This window comes from Suncus etruscus, chromosome 7, assembly GCF_024139225.1.
Source record: "Suncus etruscus isolate mSunEtr1 chromosome 7, mSunEtr1.pri.cur, whole genome shotgun sequence".
Lineage (NCBI taxonomy): Eukaryota > Metazoa > Chordata > Mammalia > Eulipotyphla > Soricidae > Suncus > Suncus etruscus.
Genome location: NC_064854.1, coordinates 130494565 through 130512810, shown reverse-complemented (window position 1 = coordinate 130512810; position 18246 = coordinate 130494565). Strand labels below are relative to the sequence as shown.

The window sequence follows — 18246 nt, the reverse complement described above, 5'->3', positions numbered from 1 at the left end:
ATGTATTTTGAATCGTTTTTCTATATGGTGTAAAAATCAGGATTTAATTTCATTCTTTTATATATAAACTTTACCTTTTCCATAACACTTTAAAAAGATTCCTCTCCATTGTGGAGAGCTTCTGGGAGCTCTGGAGTGCCCCCTCCACTCAACTCTCAACCATTCCGGTCTGTAGATCAATGTGAGGGTAAATATGCAATATTGCTTAGGCTCTGCGTGTTAGGATGGTACCACTAGTACTCAGGTATCTCCAGCGATTCACCTGGTGAGGATCAGGGGACCCTGCAGTGCTGTGGATCAAATAGGGGTCTACTGAATACAATACTTAACCCCTGGTATTATCTATTCCGTCCTTCAATTGTGTATTCTTTGTTTTGTGGAGTGGGTTTGGGGCCACACTGAGTGGTGCTCAGAGCTTTCTCCTGGCTCTGTGCTCAGGGATCACACCTGGTTGGTTCAGGGGACCAAATGCAATACTGGAATTCTAACCAGGGTTGTAGTAGCTACAGCCACATGCCCAGAAAGTGTGTACAATATACACAGATAAAATCACTTTCATCTTTCCTAAATTTAAGCTCTCATATTCAAACATTGCAAATAATAATGCAATCGCTCCATATTTCTCATGAGTGATGAATTTTCTTCTTACATTGTATTGCCATATTTACCACATCCGGTTAGTTTCCAAGATCTATTGATTACTTTCTTGTTGATAACTTTGATATCTATTGTCTCTACCATTTTTTGTTCCTGGGACCACCCTCTAGTTCCTGTTATTGTAGTCTTAGTTCAGATATTTATAACTTTTTATCTGAATAAGTACAGTAAAGTTGGTCTGGTACAGCCTATATAGAGTGCTACCAGATGGTGATTTGAAATACAAAGATTTAATCCTCTATTGAAGAGCCAGAGATGCAACTCAGAAGTAGCAAACCACAGTAGAAACTGTTGTTCACCCTACATTCACCTCTGCCAATTCACTGTTAGAACCTTCTTGCTCTTAGTGAAAGATCATAACAGTCTAAAAAACTCTGTCTGCTTTTCATTCCTAATTTCTTGTCATTTCTCATCTCCACTATTTTTGCATTCTGTAGAATCCAGTTATTAAGTGTGTCTGCTTATGCCTTCATTTCAGTGTCTACCTGTCATGTATATTATTCATCTAGATAATGTTTTCACTCCAAATCCAACTCAGCTTCTTCTGGGAAGCGTCTTGAATTATTACTCATTCATTTCAAAATGTTTCCTCCATCCTTGTTTAGGCAAATCACTTATCCCAGCTACTCCTGTAACCTGCCAACCACCTTGTGACTTCATTTATCATGCATTATTATATCATATTATTTATTCATTTAATTTCTTTGTTACACCATTTCAGATATTTGCATTTTATTTCTTCATTTTCTAGCTTGTTATATATAGCATAATAAATTTTCATAATTTTTTATTAATTAAATGAACATATGAACAAATGACTTAAATTTTTCTGTTATCCCTAGAACTTGTTTATTGTTATATAATAGCTATTCTCATTTCTCAGAATTTAGAATACATTATATATAATTGTACATATAATATGTATAACTAAAATATTTAAGATATGCTTATCAGGCCTACCATTTGAGTTCTATTTTAGTGTTATCAAGATTTTATGAAAATATATTTTGTCAGTTTTTAAAGGAAATATCTATGTTCTATAATTTTCTAGTGAGATTAAATTATTATTATTATTTGAATATTATTTTAAATTATTATTTTAATTTCAGGAACTAATTCCTACAAGTGATAGCAATGTGGTTATCTCTCTCACACGCCTCCTTGAAGTAATACTTTGTACTGCTGTAGAAAATGATCCCCAAAGCAAGAACATCCGTGTTTGGACTATGGTTGGTTTTATACTTAATTATTTTAATTTAAAGAATGAAATATGCCTTTGGCAAACTCACAACTATAGCTGGTGTAGGATTAGCGACTGCATTCCTCTTACCTGCTTCTGAGGGTGGGGCTTGGGGGCATATTTGAAAAGTGTTAAATACATCACAAAAAATGGAACCAGGCATAATGAGGTTCCCCAAAATAGCAGTTTTGGGAAGGCATTTAAGTGCTAAATAATCTGAAGAAATAATTAGAACTGTTAATCATTTTGAAGAGCATTTTATGAAAAAAATCAAGCAGAAAAAAATGCTAAAGAATATGTTAATAACACTCAGTGACAAATGTAAGAAGCCAAAAGTCCATTTAGTTGCTTAGAAGACCTGGCATAGGACATCATCAATGAAGAGCAGATAATTGAAAATAGATAAAAATGAACAGAACTTAAAAAATATATTTAACCACATTAGGAGGAACAGCCTCAGAATCAGGAATTCCAGAATAGGAAAGAAAGTGGGGATAGGTGTAAGCTGAATTAATAACTGAGAACATTCCCACTCTAAAAAGGGAGTTCTGTCCTGATCCAGAAGAACCAAAACATGCCAAACAAAATAAGCCTAAATAGAAACCATCAAGAACATTTGTAATCAAAATGACAAAAATCAAAGCAAGAAGCAAGAACTCATAGACCAGAAAAACAACAGAAGATATAGGTCAGATTTTTTTTAATGAAATTACAAGAGTGGAATAATAAATTCAAAGTAATGAATGAAAAGAACCTTCAACCATGAATCATGTACTCTGAAGATTGTTTTAGATTTGTTTGTGGGGGGTTGGGTTTTGGGTTGCACCAGTGCTCAGGGGTTACTCCTGGCTCTACACTCAGAAATCACTCCTGGCAGGCTCGGGGGACCATATAGGATGCTGGGATTTGAACCACCGTCCTTCTGCATGCAAGGCAAACTCCTTACCTCCATGCTATCTCTACGGCCCCTATCTTAGATTTAAAGGAGTGATTAAAAGTATTACCAGACAACAGCTGAGGGCATTTGTTGCATTTAAAGAACACTGCTAGTGATATCAAATATCCCAATATAAAAAGGAGGGATTAAACACCAAAACAAACAAAATCCTCCTAGAAAAAAATGTCAGCAAATTCATTCATATCAGTAATTTCTCTAAATGTCAGTGAGCTGAACTCTTCCTGTCGAAAGACAGTGTGATGGATCAGAAAACAAAATACAACTTTTCATGGCTAATAAGAGCCACTCGACCTCCTGTGACAAACAGGCTCAGATTTTGGTGGACAAATGACTATGTGATTTGAATATGTACTTCCTTTCATATTCTCATAAGATCATTTCCAAATTAACCAGGTATACTTTTAGTTAACTAGTAAAATTTTAATTAACTAATAAAATTTTAGGTAATTAGTTTAAATAATTTTTTTTACCCAACAGGCTTCCTTTATATTTGCAATGATTTGGTCCATTGGAGGAAGTTGTGACACTGATGGACGTGTTATTTTTGATTCATTCATACGAACAGCCATACAAGGAAAACTGGAAAATTATCCATTGCCTGCCTCTGTGGGTAAATGGGAATGCCCTTTTGAGGAAAAAGGCCTGGTCTATGACTTCATGTATGAGGTATGATTTAAAATTCTTTTTATCCTTCCATTAACAATAGCACAAACCACAGAGTCAAAAAGGAAAAAAGAGAGGGGGTAGAGAGAGAAGCAATTTGCCTGCCCTAGACAAGGCAGCAGTGGGAGGTGGGAGTGGGATGGAAACAGAAGACATCGATGATGTGACAGGAAGGGTGCACAGGTGAAGGATGGTGTACAGTGAATTGTGTGACTTAAACCCAATAATGAACAGATTTATAACCAGAAGAAGTAGCACAAAAATTTTTTTTGGATTTGTTACTCTTGCTGCTGTTGTTGTTTTCATTTTTTTGTGCTTTGTTTTGTCTTTATTTTAGGACAGTGGTTATTGTGTAGTAGTTGTCTTTATTGCTTTTTGGATTTTATGTTCGATATGTTCGATAATTCGTTTTGCATTGTTGTGTTTCTCTTTCTTTTTCCCTTTCTTCTCCGAATTAATATTTATAGCCTCTAGAAGGACTCCGCCCATGTTTTGCTTGTTGTTGTTTTTTTTTTTACCCCATTTTATTTTTTTCTTTTCTTTAAACAGAACCACATAACTGAACCATCTTTTCCACCTCTCAAATCAGAGAAATAATGGAGGGTACCAAGACCAAGCAATTGTATGATCACTAAGCAGTAATAAAAATGATCAGACTTACAAAAAATAAAGCAATTAAAAATAAAAATAGAGGCCGGAGAGATAGCATAATGGCAAGACATTTGCCTTGCATGAAGAAAGATGGTGGTTCGAATCCCAGCAGTTCGAATCCCGGCATCCCATATGGTCCCCAGTGCCCGCCAGAAGCAATTTCTGAGCATAGATCTAGGAGTAACCCCTGAGCGCTGCCGGGTGTGACCCACAAAACCAAAAATAAAAATAAGAATTTTTATAGGAATAAAAAAATAATCAACAAAAATTCTTGTATGTCCAAGCATGAAACCTCAGTATGAGGGTACTTGCCTTACATATATGGATTCATTCCCCAGCATCACAACAATTTAATGCTTGCTATTGTAAGTTCTAGAGAATCTCACATCAGCAAATATCCTTTAATTATTTTTGACTAATGTGATTGTAATTTTGGTTTCTCTTTATTTTTTCTACTTGTGTACAGCATAGATAAATTTGCTTTTATTTTACTTGTATTTTACATTTAAAAGTTTTTATTCAGGGGCCAGCAAGGTGGCGCTAGAGTTAAGGTGTCTGCCTTGCAAGCGCTAGCCAAGGAAGGACCGTGGTTCGATCCCCCTGCGTCCCATATGGTCCCCCCAAGCCAGGGGCAATTTCTGAGTGCGAAGCCAGGAATAACCCCTGAGCATCAAACGGGTGTTCCCCGAAAAACCAAAAAAAATTTTTTTAATTTAATCTGATGAGATACTATATCACCAATCATCAGGGAATGCAAGTAAATTTACTTTTAGACTGCTTTAGTGGTATTCTAAGGCCTCGTAATATAGATCAACAGACTAAAACATATGCTTTTCTTTAAAAAGGTTCAAGTTAAAAAAGTTTTTATTATATCATCATGAGAAGCACAGTTAAAAGGTTTTTGAGTTTTAGGAATACTATGTTCTAACACCCATCCCTTCGCCAGGGTTCATTTCAGTCATCCTCTCAAGCCCCCACCCCAGCCTGGCCTGCCTTTATGGAAGATACCTCTCTCTCTCTCTCTCTCTCTCTCTCTCTCTCTCTCTCTCTCTCTCTCTCTCTCTCTCTCTCTCTCTCTCTCTCTCTCTCTCTCTCTCTCTCTCTCTCTCCCTCTCTCTCCCTCTCTTTCTCTCTCTCCCTTTCTCTCTCTGTCTCTCTCATTCACACTCTCACTCTCACCTACTTTTTTCTTCTAGGTACCATGTTTTGCAATGCTATTACAGAATGGGTATTGCGAATTTTTTTTTTTTACTTCTTCTCAGACCCCAGTTCTTGTTCAGAGTGATCATTGCCAACTGTCATTGTCATAGTGGTCCCTTCTCTTGTCCTTACTGGACTTCCCCCCACACCCATCACTTATATTATCTTTGGGTATTATTCTCATACTATTTTTTGCTATATACCACAGATGCGTGTTATTTCCCAAAATTATTTTGTCTGCTCCTCTCCCTTCTAATTCATTTCACTCAGTGTGTCTCCATTTCTGTCCATAATAAGCAAATTTTATGATTTTATTTTTCCTAACAGCTGCATAGTATTCTTTTGTACCTTTAGTTCTTCATCCATTCATCTGATCTCAGACACTTGAATTGTTTCCAAATTCTGACTAATGTGAATAGTGTTGCAATGATAGAAATGCCTTCTATTTTGGGACCCCTAGGGAATATTCCCAGAATCAGCATTGCTGGATCAAATGAAAGCTCAATTTTTGTTTTGTTTTGTTTTTTTTGAGAAATTTATTGTTTTCCAAAAAGGCCAAACCAGTAAACATTCCCACCAGCATTGAATCAGTTTCTTCTCCCTATCACCAAACCAGCACTAGTTTTTCTTGTTATTTTGGGTGTGTAAAAAAAAACCAGGTTTGATCTCTCAAGTTGCATATAGTCTCTCAACCACTTTGAATACTGTACCTGGAGCTCTGAGCCTTGAGCACTTCTTTAAAAAAAAAAAAAAGGTGGGTTTGTTATAATTTCAGATTAAATTGAATATTCTTTTCTCCTTATGTTTGTTTTTGACCACACCTTGCAATGCCCAGGGCTAATTTCTGTCTCTACATTCAGGGGACCATATATGCTGACAGGGATTGTACCTGACATGTTATTGCTCAAGTCTCCAAAATATTTGTTGTTTAAAGGAATCCTTTTATGAAATGTTTTTATAAGAAACCCAGAGAGATAGTATTCAGAAGATAAACTTTGTCACTGAAACTGCCAAATTCAGTACTGACCCTTTGGTTGTTTGATGATGGAAAGCCTCAGGATCTGAAAGAAAGAACTGGTTGTGGGCTGGAGCAGTAGCACAGTGAGCAGGGGTTTGCTTTGCATGTGGTCGACCCAGGTTCAATCCTTGGCATCACATGGTTCTTGGAGGACTGCCAGAAATGACTCCTGAGCACCGCTAGAACTAAAAATCTAAAAGAAAAGAAAAGAAGGAAGGAAGAAGGAAGGAAGGAAGAAGGAAGGAAGGAAGGAAGGAAGGAAGGAAGGAAGGAAGGAAGGAAGGAAGAAGGAAGGAAGGAAGGAAGGAAGGAAGGAAGGAAGGAAAGGAGAGAGAAAGGAAGGAAGGAGAAAGGAAGGAAGGAGGAAGGAGAAAGGAAGGAAGGAAGAAGGAAGGAAGGAAGGAAGGAAGGAGGGAGGGAGGGAGGGAGGGAAGGAAGGAAGGAAGGAAGGAAGGAAGGAAAGGAGAGAGAAAGGAAGGAAGGAGAAAGGAAGGAAGGAAGGAGGAAGGAGAAAGGAAGGAAGGAGGGGAAGGATGGAGGAAGGAAGGGTAAGAAAGGAAGGATAAGAAGGGAGGGAGGGAAGGAAGGGAGGGAAGGAGGAAGGAACAAAGGAAGGACTGGTCAACCTAGAAAGAAAAATAAATATGCTTGGAGAACTAACAGGAAAGTGAAATAAGAAATACTTGGGAGTATAAGGAATGTCATGGCCTGGATCAAATATAGTGAGCTCATTTTTATTTTTAATTGTTGCTCTTTACTGTTCTATAAGAAAATATGGCACCAAAGCACAACCATTTGTCATATTTTTGCCATACCTAGCTAAGGACTAGTCCTAGCTCTGTGTTCAAGGAGGACTCCTAGTGGTGCTCAAAGGACCATAGGTAGTGCTGGGGACCAAACCCATCCCTGCATCATACACAGCAAATGTTTTATCTGCTATAATGTCTCTGCAGCCCAGTAAATTTTGTTTTGTTTTGTTTTTTGGGGCCACACTCAGTGATGCACTCCTAGCTATGCACTTAGAAATCACTCCTGGCTTGGGGGACCATATGGGATGCTGGGGGATCGAACTGCAGTCCGTCCTAGGCTAAGATGCCTTACTGCTCTGTGCCACTGCTCCAGGCCCTGCAGCCCAATAAATTTTAAATTATAATTAGAGCTACCTCAGAATGATTCTCAAGTAAATATAGAGCTTGATATTCAAAAAGATATTCTAAAATAATGTTGGAAAAATAGAGCATTAAGACAGGGCAAAATATCTAAAATATGTTGAATATTTATGGATAAACTTTATGATGTTCTTAATAAGTTTATCATTAAAAGAAAATTTAATTTTGGGGTTTTTTTTTTGGGCTACACCCAGTGACACTCAGGAGTTACTCCTGGCTATGCACTCAGAAATCACTCCTGGCTTGGGGGACCATATGGACGCCAGGGGATTGAACCACGGTCTGTCCTGGGTCAGCTAGTGCAAGGCAAATGCCCTACTACCGTGCCACTGCTCCAGCCCCCATGAAAAGGAAAATTAATTTAAAGAAAAATGTATTAAATTGGTTATGGATGAATAGATGCTCATAAATCTGCCTAAGACTTTCAGATTTCAATATCATTTTAGATAAATAGTATCTCAAATTTGTATTTTTTAATATCTCATAATTTAAGGGGACAAATTTAAATCTTAAAAACAAATACGGTAACATAGTGTTTAAGAGTCTTTCAGAGAGCAAGTATGTGGTTGTAAACATTTTATATCTTCTGTTCTCTTGTAGCTGAGGCACAGAGGTCGCTGGATCCATTGGAACGAATTAATTAAAAATACTAATTTAGGAGACAAATATGTCAAGATTCAAGATACAATAGTCCCTACGATGGACACAGTTCGTTACACATTTCTAATGGATTTAAGTATAACCTATGCAAAGTAAGAAATTATGTTATAAACAAGCATTTTGGGGGAGAGAGAGATACAGGTGATAAGGTGCTTCCCTTACATGCGTCTGATCCTGATTTGACCTCCAGGAACTCATATTAATCCCCTGAGCCCTGTCAAGAATGATCTCTGAGCACAGGGAGGAGGAAACGCAGAGCATAGCTGGATTTGAGCCAAGCCCTTTCCCCCAAATCAGCCAAAAAAAAGCAGCAAAGCAATGTGGCCTCCCTCCCTTCCTCCCTTCCTCCCTCCCTTCCTCCCTCCCTCCCTGCCTCCCTTCCTTCCTTCCTTCCTTCCTTCCTTCCTTCCTTCCTTCCTTCCTTCCTTCCTTCCTTCCTTCCTTCCTTCTTCCCTCCCTCCCTCCTTCCCTCCTTCCCGCCCTCCCTCCCTCCTCCTCCTTCCTCCCTCCCTCCCTTTTCCTTCCTTCCTTCCTTCCTTCCTTCCTTCCTTCCTTCCTTCCTTCCTTCCTTCCTTCCTTCCTTCCTTCCTTCCTTCCATCTTCCTTCCTTTCTCTTTCTCACTTTTCCTCCCCTTCCCTTCCCTCCCATTCCGTTCCCCTCCCCTCCCCTCCTCTCCCCTCCTCACCCCTCCCATCTCCTTCCCTCCCCTCCCCTCCCCTCCCCTCCCCTTCCCTTCCCTTTTCTTTCTTCTTTTTGTTTGTACCACACCCAGCAGTGCTCAGGGACTATTCATGGCATTGTGTTCAGAAATTTTCACCAGTAATTTTCAGGAGGTCATATGTGGTGTTGGGATTTCAGATCAGGGTTGGCCACATGCAAGGCAAGCACCTTTTCTCTCTCTCTCTTGCTCTCTCTCTCTCTCTCTCTCTCTCTCTCAAACCTATGAACATGCATTTAAAATATAATAGTACATTCTAAGAGGATTGGGCTTTTTATTTATTTATTTTTTGGGGGTTTTTGGGCCACACCTGGTGATGCTCAGGGGTCACTCCTGACTATGAGCTCAGAAATTGCTCCTGGCTTAGGGGACCATATAGAACGCTGGGGGATTGAACTGCTGTCCGTCCTAGGCTAGTGTGTGTGCAAGGCAGACGCCTTACCACTTGTGCCACCATTCCAGCCCCAAGGAGGATTGGGATTTTTAACTAAACTTGAGATCATCTGAAAATGTCAGATTTACATGTATAAAGTTCTTATTACTAAGAACAAACCTAAGGGCCAGAGTGGTGGCGCAAGTGGTGAGGCACCTGCCTTGCCTGTGCTCACCTAGGATGGACCACGGTTCGATCCCCTGGCATCCCATATCGTTCCCCAAGTCAGGAGCGGTTTCTGTGTGCATAGCCAGGAGTAACCCCTGAGCATCACTGGGTGTACCCTCCAAAAAAAAAAAACATGCACTTTAGCCCATTGAGCTATTTCTCCTGTCCCACACCAAATTTCTTAAATAATATTGCAATTTTTTTCTTTTAAAACATTAGGATAATTTGTCTTTAGCATCATTTAAATTTGAATGTCTTACATAACTTGCATGAGTGTCATCTTTTTTTTTTTAATTTTATTTAAACACCTTGATTACATACATGATTGTGTTTGGGTTTCAGTCATGTAAAGAACGCCACCCATCACCAGTGCAACATTCCCACCACCAATGTCCCAAGTCTCCCTCCTCCCCACCTAACCCCTGCCTGTACTTTAAACAGGCTCTCCATTTCCCTCATACATTCTCATTATTAGGAAAGTTCAGAATGTAGTTATTTCTCTAGTTAAACTCATCACTCTTTGTGGTGAGCTTCCTGTGGTGAGCTGGAACTTCCAGCTCTTTTCTCTTTTGTGTCTAAAAATTATTATTGCAAGAATGTCTTTCATTTTTCTTAAAACCCATAGATGAGTGAGACCATTCTGTGTTTCTCTCTCTCTCTCTGGCTTATTTCACTCAGCATAATAGATTCCGTGTACATCCATGTATAGGAAAATTTCATGACTTCATCTCTCCTGACAGCTGCATAATATTCCATTGTGTATATGTACCACAGTTTCTTTAGCCATTCATCTGTTGAAGGGCATCTTGGTTGTTTCCAGAGTCTTGCTATGGTAAATAGTGCTGCAATGAATATGGGTGTAAGGAAGGGGTTTTTGTACTGTATTTTTGTGTTCTTAGGGTATATTCCTAGGAGTGGTATAGCTGGATCATATGGGAGCTCGATTTCAAGTTTTTGGAGGAATCTCCATATCGCTTTCCATAAAGGTTGAACTAGACGGCATTCCCACCAGCAGTGGATAAGAGTTCCTTTCTCTCCACATCCCCGCCAACACTGTTTATTCTCATTCTTTGTGATGTGTGCCATTCTCTGTGGTGTGAGGTGGTATCTCATCGTTGTTTTGATTTGCATCTCCCTGATGATTAGTGATGTGGAGCACTTTTTTCATGTGTCTTTTGGCCATTTGTATTTCTTTTTTGTCAAAGTGTCTGTTCATTTCTTCTCCCCATTTTTTGATGGGATTAGATGTTTTTTTCTTGTAAAGTTTTGTCAGTGCCTTGTATATTTTGGAGATTAGCCCCTTATCTGATGGGTATTGGGTGAATAGTTTCTCCCACTCAGTGGGTGGCTCTTGTATCCTGGGCACTATTTCCTTTGAGGTGCAGAAGCTTCTCAGCTTAATATATTCCCATCTGTTAATCTCTGCTTTCACTTGCTTGGAGAGTGCAGTTTCCTCCTTGAAGATGCCTGTAATGTCCTGGAGTGTCTTGCCTATGTGCTGTTCTATATATCTTATGGTTTTGGGGCTGATATCGAGGTCTTTAATCCATTTGGATTTTACCTTCGTACATGATGATAGCTGGGGGGTCTAAGTTCAATTTTTTTGCAAGCAGCTATCCAATTGTGCCAACACCACTTGTTGAAGAGGCTTTCCCTGCTCCATTTAGGGTTTCCTGCTCCTTTATCAAAAATTAGTTGATTGTATGTCTGGGGAAAATTTTCTGAGTATTCAAGCCTATTCCACTGATCTGAGGGCCTGTCCTTATTCCAATACCATGCTGTTTTGATAACTATTGCTTTGTAGTACAGTTTAAAGTTGGGAAAAAGTAATTCCTCCCATATTCTTTTTCCCAATGATTGCTTTGGCTATTCGAGGGTGTTTATTGTTCCAAATGAATTTCAAAAGTGTCTGATCCACTTCTTTGAAGAATGTCATGGGTATCTTTAGAGGGATAGCATTAAATCTGTATAATGCCTTGGGGAGTATTGCCATTTTGATGATGTTAATCCTGCCAATCCACGAGCAGGGTATGCATTTCCATTTCCGCGTGTCCTCTCTTATTTCTTGGAGCAGAGTTTTATAGTTTTCTCTGTATAGGTCCTTCACATTTTTAGTCAAGTTGATTCCAAGATATTTGAGTGTGTGTGGCACTATTGTGAATGGGGTTGTTTTCTTAATGTCCATTTCTTCCTTATTACTGTTGGTATATAGAAAGGCCATTGATTTTTGTGTGTTAATTTTGTAGCCTGCCACCTTGCTATATGAGTCTATTGTTTCTAGAAGCTTTTTGGTAGAGTCTTTAGGGTTTTCTAAGTAGAGTATCATGTCATCTGCAAACAGTGAGAGCTTGACTTCTTCCTTTCCTATCTGGATTCCCTTGATATCTTTTTCTTGCCTAATCGCTATAGCAAGTACTTCCAGTGCTATGTTGAATAGGAGTGGTGAGAGAGGACAGCCTTGTCTTGTACCAGAGTTTAGAGGGAAGGCTTTTAGTTTTTCTCCGTTGAGGATAATATTTGCCGTTGGCTTGTGGTAGATGGCTTCAACTAGATTGAGAAAGGTTCCTTCCATTCCCATCTTGCTGAGAGTTTTGATCAAGAATGGGTGTTGGACCTTATCAAATGCTTTCTCTGCATCTATTGATATGATCATGTGGTTTTTATTTTTCTTGTTATTGATGTTGTGTATGATGTTGATAGATTTACGGATGTTAAACCAGCCTTGCATTCCTGGGATGAAACCTACTTGATCATAGTGGATGATCTTCTTAACGAGGCATTGAATCCTATTTGCCAGGATTTTGTTGAGGATCTTTGCATATGCATTCATCAGCGATATTGGTCTGTAATTTTCTTTTTTTGTAGCATCTCTGTCTGGTTTAGGTATCAAGGTGATGTTGGCTTCATAAAAGCTATTTGGAAGTGTTTCCGTTTGTTCAATTTCATGAAAGAGTCTTGCCAGGATTGGTAGTAGTTCCTCTTGGAAAGTTTGAAAGAATTCATTAGTGAATCCATCTGGGCCTGGGCTTTTGTTTTTCGGCAGACCTTTGATTACCATTCTAATTTCATCAATGGTGATGGGGTTGTTTAGATATGCTACATCCTCTTCCTTCAACCGTGGAAGATTATAAGAGTCCAAGAATTTATCCATTTCTTCCAGGTTCTCATTTTTAGTGGTGTAGAGTTTCTCAAAGTAGTTTCTGATTACCCTCTGAATCTCTCTCATATCAGTAGTGATCTCTCCTTTTTCATTCCTAATACGAGTTATCAAGTTTCTCTCTCTCTCTTTCTTTGTTAGGTTTGCCAGTGGTCTATCAATCTTATTTATTTTTTCAAAGAACCAACTTCTGCTTTCGTTGATCTTTCGGATTGTTTTTTTGGGTTTCCACTTCATTGATTTCTGCTCTCAGCTTTGTTATTTCCTTCTGTCTTCCTATTTTTGGGTCCTTTTGTTGAGCATTTTCTAGTTCTATTAGCTGTGTCATTAGGCTACTCAGGTAAGCTCCTTCTTCCTTCCTGATGTGTGCTTGCAAAGCTATAAATTTTCCTCTCAGTACTGCTTTTGCTGTGTCCCATAAGTTCTGATAGTTTGTGTCTTTATTGTCATTTGTTTCCAGGAACCTTTTGATTTCCTCCTTGATTTCATCTCGGACCCACTGGTTATTGAGTATGAGGCTGTTTAACTTCCAGGTGTTAAGGTTTTTCTTCTGAGTCCCTTTGGAATTCACAAATAATTTCAGAGCCTTGTGGTCAGCAAAGGCAGTCTGCAAAATTTCTATCCTCTTGATATTATGGAGGTATGTTTTATGTGCCAGCATGTAGTCTATCCTGGAGAATGTCCCATGTACATTGGAGAAGAATGTGTATCCAGGTTTCTGGGGGTGGAGTGTCCTATATATATCCACTAAGCCTCTTTCTTCCAATTCTCTCCTCAGGTCTAGTATATTCTTGTTGGGTTTCAGTCTGGTTGACCTATCCAGTGTTGACAAAGTCGTGTTGAGGTCCCCCACAATTATTGTGTTGTTATTGATATTATTTTTCAGATTTGTCAACAGTTGTATTAAATATTTTGCTGGCCCCTCATTCGGTGCATATATGTTTAGGAGAGTTATTTCTTCCTGCTCTACATACCCCTTGATTAATATAAAATGTCCATCTTTGTCCCTTACAACCTTCCTGAGTGTAAAGTTTGCATTATCTGATATTAGTATGGCCACTCCAGCTTTTTTATGGGTGTTGTTTGCTTGGATAATTTTTCTCCAGCCTTTTATTTTGAGTCTATGTTTGTTCTGACTATTCAGGTGCGTTTCTTGTAGGCAGCAGAAGGTTGGATTGAGTTTTTTGATCCATTTAGCCACTCTGTGTCTCTTGACTGGTGCATTTAGTCCATTGACATTGAGAGAAAGAATTGTCCTGGGATTTAATGCCATCTTTATATCGAAATTTGGTGTGTCTCTTGGTTAGTCTTGTCTTAAATTAGGTCTTTCAGTTTTTCTCTTAAGACTGGTTTGGAGTCTGTAAAGTTTCTGAGCTGCTTTTTGTCTGTGAAACCATGTATTCTTTCGTCAAATCGGAAAGTGAGTTTTGCTTGGTATAGTATTCTGGGTGAAGCATTCATTTCATTCAGTCTTGTCACAATATCCCACCACTGCTTTCTGGCATTGAGTGTTTCTGGTGACAGGTCTGCTGTAAATCTCAAGGACGCTTGCTTGAACGTAATTTCCCCTTTTGATCTTGCTGTTTTCAGAATTCTGTCTCTATCTGTGGGATTTGTCATTGTGACTAGGATGTATCTTGGGGTGTTTTTTCTGGGGTCTCTTTTGGTTGGTACTCTTCGAGCATGTAGGATTTGATCACCTATATTCTTTAGCTCTGGAAGTTTCTCTTTAATGATGTTCTTGACCATTGATTCTTCCTGGGTCTCTGGGACTCCAATGATTCTTAAGTTGTTTCTGTTGATCTTATCATAGACTTCTATTTTCATCTGTTCCCATTCTTTGACTAATTTTTCCGTTGTCTGCTCATTTGCTTTAAGTTTTTTGTCCAATCTCTCCTGCTGTATGGAATTGTTATGTATCTCATCTTCCACAGCACCAAGTCTATTCTCAGCTTCTGATACCCTGTCCCAGAGCTTATCCATTTTGTCATTCACTTCGTTTACTGACTTTTTCAGGCCTGTTAATTGATATGTTATTTCAGTTTGGAGTTTTGTGATTTCTGTCTTCATATTTTCTTGGTTCTTATTAATGTTCTGTTCAACTCGATTCATGGTTTCTTTGAGTTCTTTGAACATATTCCATATTGCTAGTCTAAAGTCCTTATCTGAGAGGTTGATTAGTTGGTTGGCCATTATCTGGTCATCAGAATTGTCCTCTTCATTCTCTATGTCTGATGCTGGCCTGCGTTGTTTCCCCATTGTCACATTTGTATTTTGGGTTTTTCTACGTGTTGTGGTGGTATTCATTGGCTATATGATGTAGGCAGCACACTTCTCTGGCTCCGCCCTTTCTGGATGGGCTGACTTGTCTCTAAAGGAGGGGAGTCCTCCGTGGGTGAAGCCTCACACTGGATCAAATCTTAGGCCCAAGCATTCAACGGAGAAGACAGTCCGAAGAGGAATGCTTGCTTCTGTGTTATAGCTCAGTTCTTAGTGTGATTTTTTCTTCTTGTTACGATGGTGTTCTTTTCTTAGAAAGAGCGCACGGCCGCGTAGCGAAGCGGAGCTAAGTGCTCTGCTGCAGCGTCTTTTGCCCCACTCCCAAGAGTTTCACGCAAGAGGACAGTAGAGAAACATTTACAAGGAGCACTCACAGTTGGGCTCCACTGGGCAGGTGCAGATTCGTGGCTTTTCCCTGCCTGATGTCCCAAACAGGGCAGCTGGCTTCTGCGAAAGCCCGCCGGCTTTCACGTTCTGGAGACCCGCCCTGGAAATGGCGTCTGGGAGAGCAGATTTCTGGAGCGTCTTTTGCCCCACTCCCAAGAGTTTCACGCAAGAGGACAGTAGAGAAACATTTACAAGGAGCACTCACAGTTGGGCTCCACTGGGCAGGTGCAGATTCGTGGCTTTTCCCTGCCTGATGTCCCAAACAGGGCAGCTGGCTTCTGCGAAAGCCCGCCGGCTTTCACGTTCTGGAGACCCGCCCTGGAAATCATGAGTGTCATCTTTACTTAAAGTTTTTCTGAGAAAATTTTATATATTTAATAAAACTATATTATTTTGTTTAATGAAAACCATAAAAGTAGCTTCTAAGGGCCTATATTTTAGTCCTATTTCATACCCATAGTTGCATTTAGATTTTAAGATTAAATACTTCCTTATATGAGGAAGACATTCATCACTTCTGGGGAATTCTCAGTACAGCAGTGTTTTTGTGCCATGAAACATTGTCAGAATAGTGATTTTTAAATGAAAAAGTACAAAGATGAATGACAAAGATCAAAGAGAGAGGAGCTTATATAAACTTTTTTTTTACTATATTATACTTTTATAACCATTTAATGTTACGATCACTCAAAAAGGAGAAATATAGGACCAGAGCGGTAGTGCAGTGGTAGGGCACTTGCCTTGTACGCAGCTGACCCAGGACAGACCTCAGTTTTATCCCCAGTATTTCATATTGTCCCTCAAGCCAGGAGGGATTTCTGAATGCATAGCTAGGAGTAACCCCTAAGCATCACTGGGTGTGGCCCCCCCCCAAAAAAAAGAAACAAAAAAAAGGAGAAATATTGTTTGAGTCCCTATAACATGGGGACTTTTGCTCTTTTGCTTTTAGAAAACTATTTTCCATTAGTATTCAGAGGGCTTAATTCTAAAGTGCTTAAGGTAGTGGTATACATACTGTTCACTTTATAAGACACTGTCATTCAATTTCTCACAAAAACTTCCTGCTGTTGGAATAACTGAGAAACAGCCTAAACCTCTCTTACATTTATACATTATATATTTTATTTCGGCCTCTTCCAAACTGCACCCCTCACCTGTACCTGCACAAGAAGTGTAGAAACATCACTTTTGTGAGGAGATAAAGGTTAATTTCAGAAAAATTAAACAGGGTTTACTTGCTAGCACACAGAAATGTATACTAGTCTTTGCATTGCTATTATTTTATAAATTAACAATGATAAAGTGAGGCCTTAGATAAATGTGATTTAATTATTATTTAAGTTTTCAGCTAGTACTTACCTTCCTTGAAAGAAATGTACTCTGACTTTCCCCCTTCTGTTCATTGTTTTCATAAAGGCCGTTGCTTTTCGTTGGTCCAACGGGAACAGGAAAATCAGTATATGTGAAGGACAAGTTAATGAATCACTTGGAAAAGGAAAAGTACTTTCCTTTTTATGTTAATTTGTCTGCAAGGACCAGTGCCAACCAGATTCAGGTTAGTTTAAAACTAAAAATATAGTTCTAGGGGCCGGGAACGTGGCGCTAGAGGTAAGGTGTCTGCCTTGCGAGCGCTACTGTAGGTTGGACCGCAGTTCGATCCTGGCGTCCATATGGTCCCCCCAAACCCAGGAGCGACTTCTGAGCGCATAGCCAGGAGTAACCCCTGAGCATCAAACGAGTGTGGCCCCAAAACAAAAAAAAACCAAACCAAACCAAACCAAACCAAAAAAAAAAAAAAAAAAATATATATATATATATATATAGTTCTAGTTTGCTTTGCTGGATTAATGTTTCAAATTACATGTTCAATAAAAGTTATATCGATCTTCATAAGGTCATAACTTCAAATTTTTTATTTTGACATTACAAAGTAATTTTTTCATTTTGTGTTTTTGTTTTTCACACCTGGCAATGCTCAGGGGCTATCGCTGGCTTGTTGCCTAGGGGTCACTACTGGAAGTGCTGGGTAAGAAATCAAACCCAGGCCTCCAGCAGGCAAAGCCTTTGCACTAGCTTTCTAAACTATCTCTTTAGTCCTACAGAGTAAGTTTTAAAGAAAAAAAATTAAAAGCAAAAATTTAAGATAAAATTTTAACTATTAAAACTGGATTATTTAGTGGTTACTTTTCAAAGCCTAAGTAGCAACAACAGTTTTTTTAGCCAGAGAAGTGACTATAAGAGGATAGAGTGACCTATATGTTCTTAGCAGCGGTACTTATGGTAGCCAAAATCTGGAAACAACCCAGATGCCCAATAACAGATAAGTAGCTAAAGAAATTGTGATACATCTATACAATGGAATACACAGCTATTAGAAAAAATAAAGTCACAAAATTTGCCTTTACATGAATGGATATGGAGACTATTGTGCGTGCTGAGTAAATAAGTCAGAGGGAGAGAGATAAACACAGAACAGTCTAAATCATCTGTGAGATTAAAGAAAAATATAAGACAATATAATAGTAATGCCCAGAGACAATAGAGATGAGGGCCAGAAAAGACCAGGCCCATGATATGAAACTTACCACAAAGGGTAGTAAGTGCAGTTTAAAGAAATAACTAACAACTACCCTGACAATGATAGAGAAATATGATGCCTGTCTCAAAGATAGGCAGGGGATTGGGTTAGGCAGGGGGGATGCGCTGCACTGTAAAGGGTTCTGTGCATTTTATGGCTGAAATTCAATTATGAACATGTTTGTAACCATTGTGCTTAAATAAAGAAATTATTATAAGAAAAAGAGAGAGGGGCCGGAGAGATAGCATGGAGGTAAGGCGGTTGCCTTTCATGCAGAAGGTCATCGGTTCAAATCCCGGCATCCCATA

The 18246-nt window shown here is 39.1% G+C and overlaps 1 protein-coding gene across 1 annotated transcript in view; it reads left to right on the top strand.

Moving 5' to 3' along the window:
* DNAH12 (dynein axonemal heavy chain 12) overlaps positions 1-18246 on the top strand; it is a 227137-nt gene that overhangs the window by 116207 nt on the left and 92684 nt on the right. Inside the window, 4 exon segments of the mRNA XM_049776149.1 lie at positions 1767-1886; positions 3333-3521; positions 8157-8308; positions 16777-16915. Of these exon segments, the coding sequence (XP_049632106.1) occupies positions 1767-1886; positions 3333-3521; positions 8157-8308; positions 16777-16915 (600 nt within the window).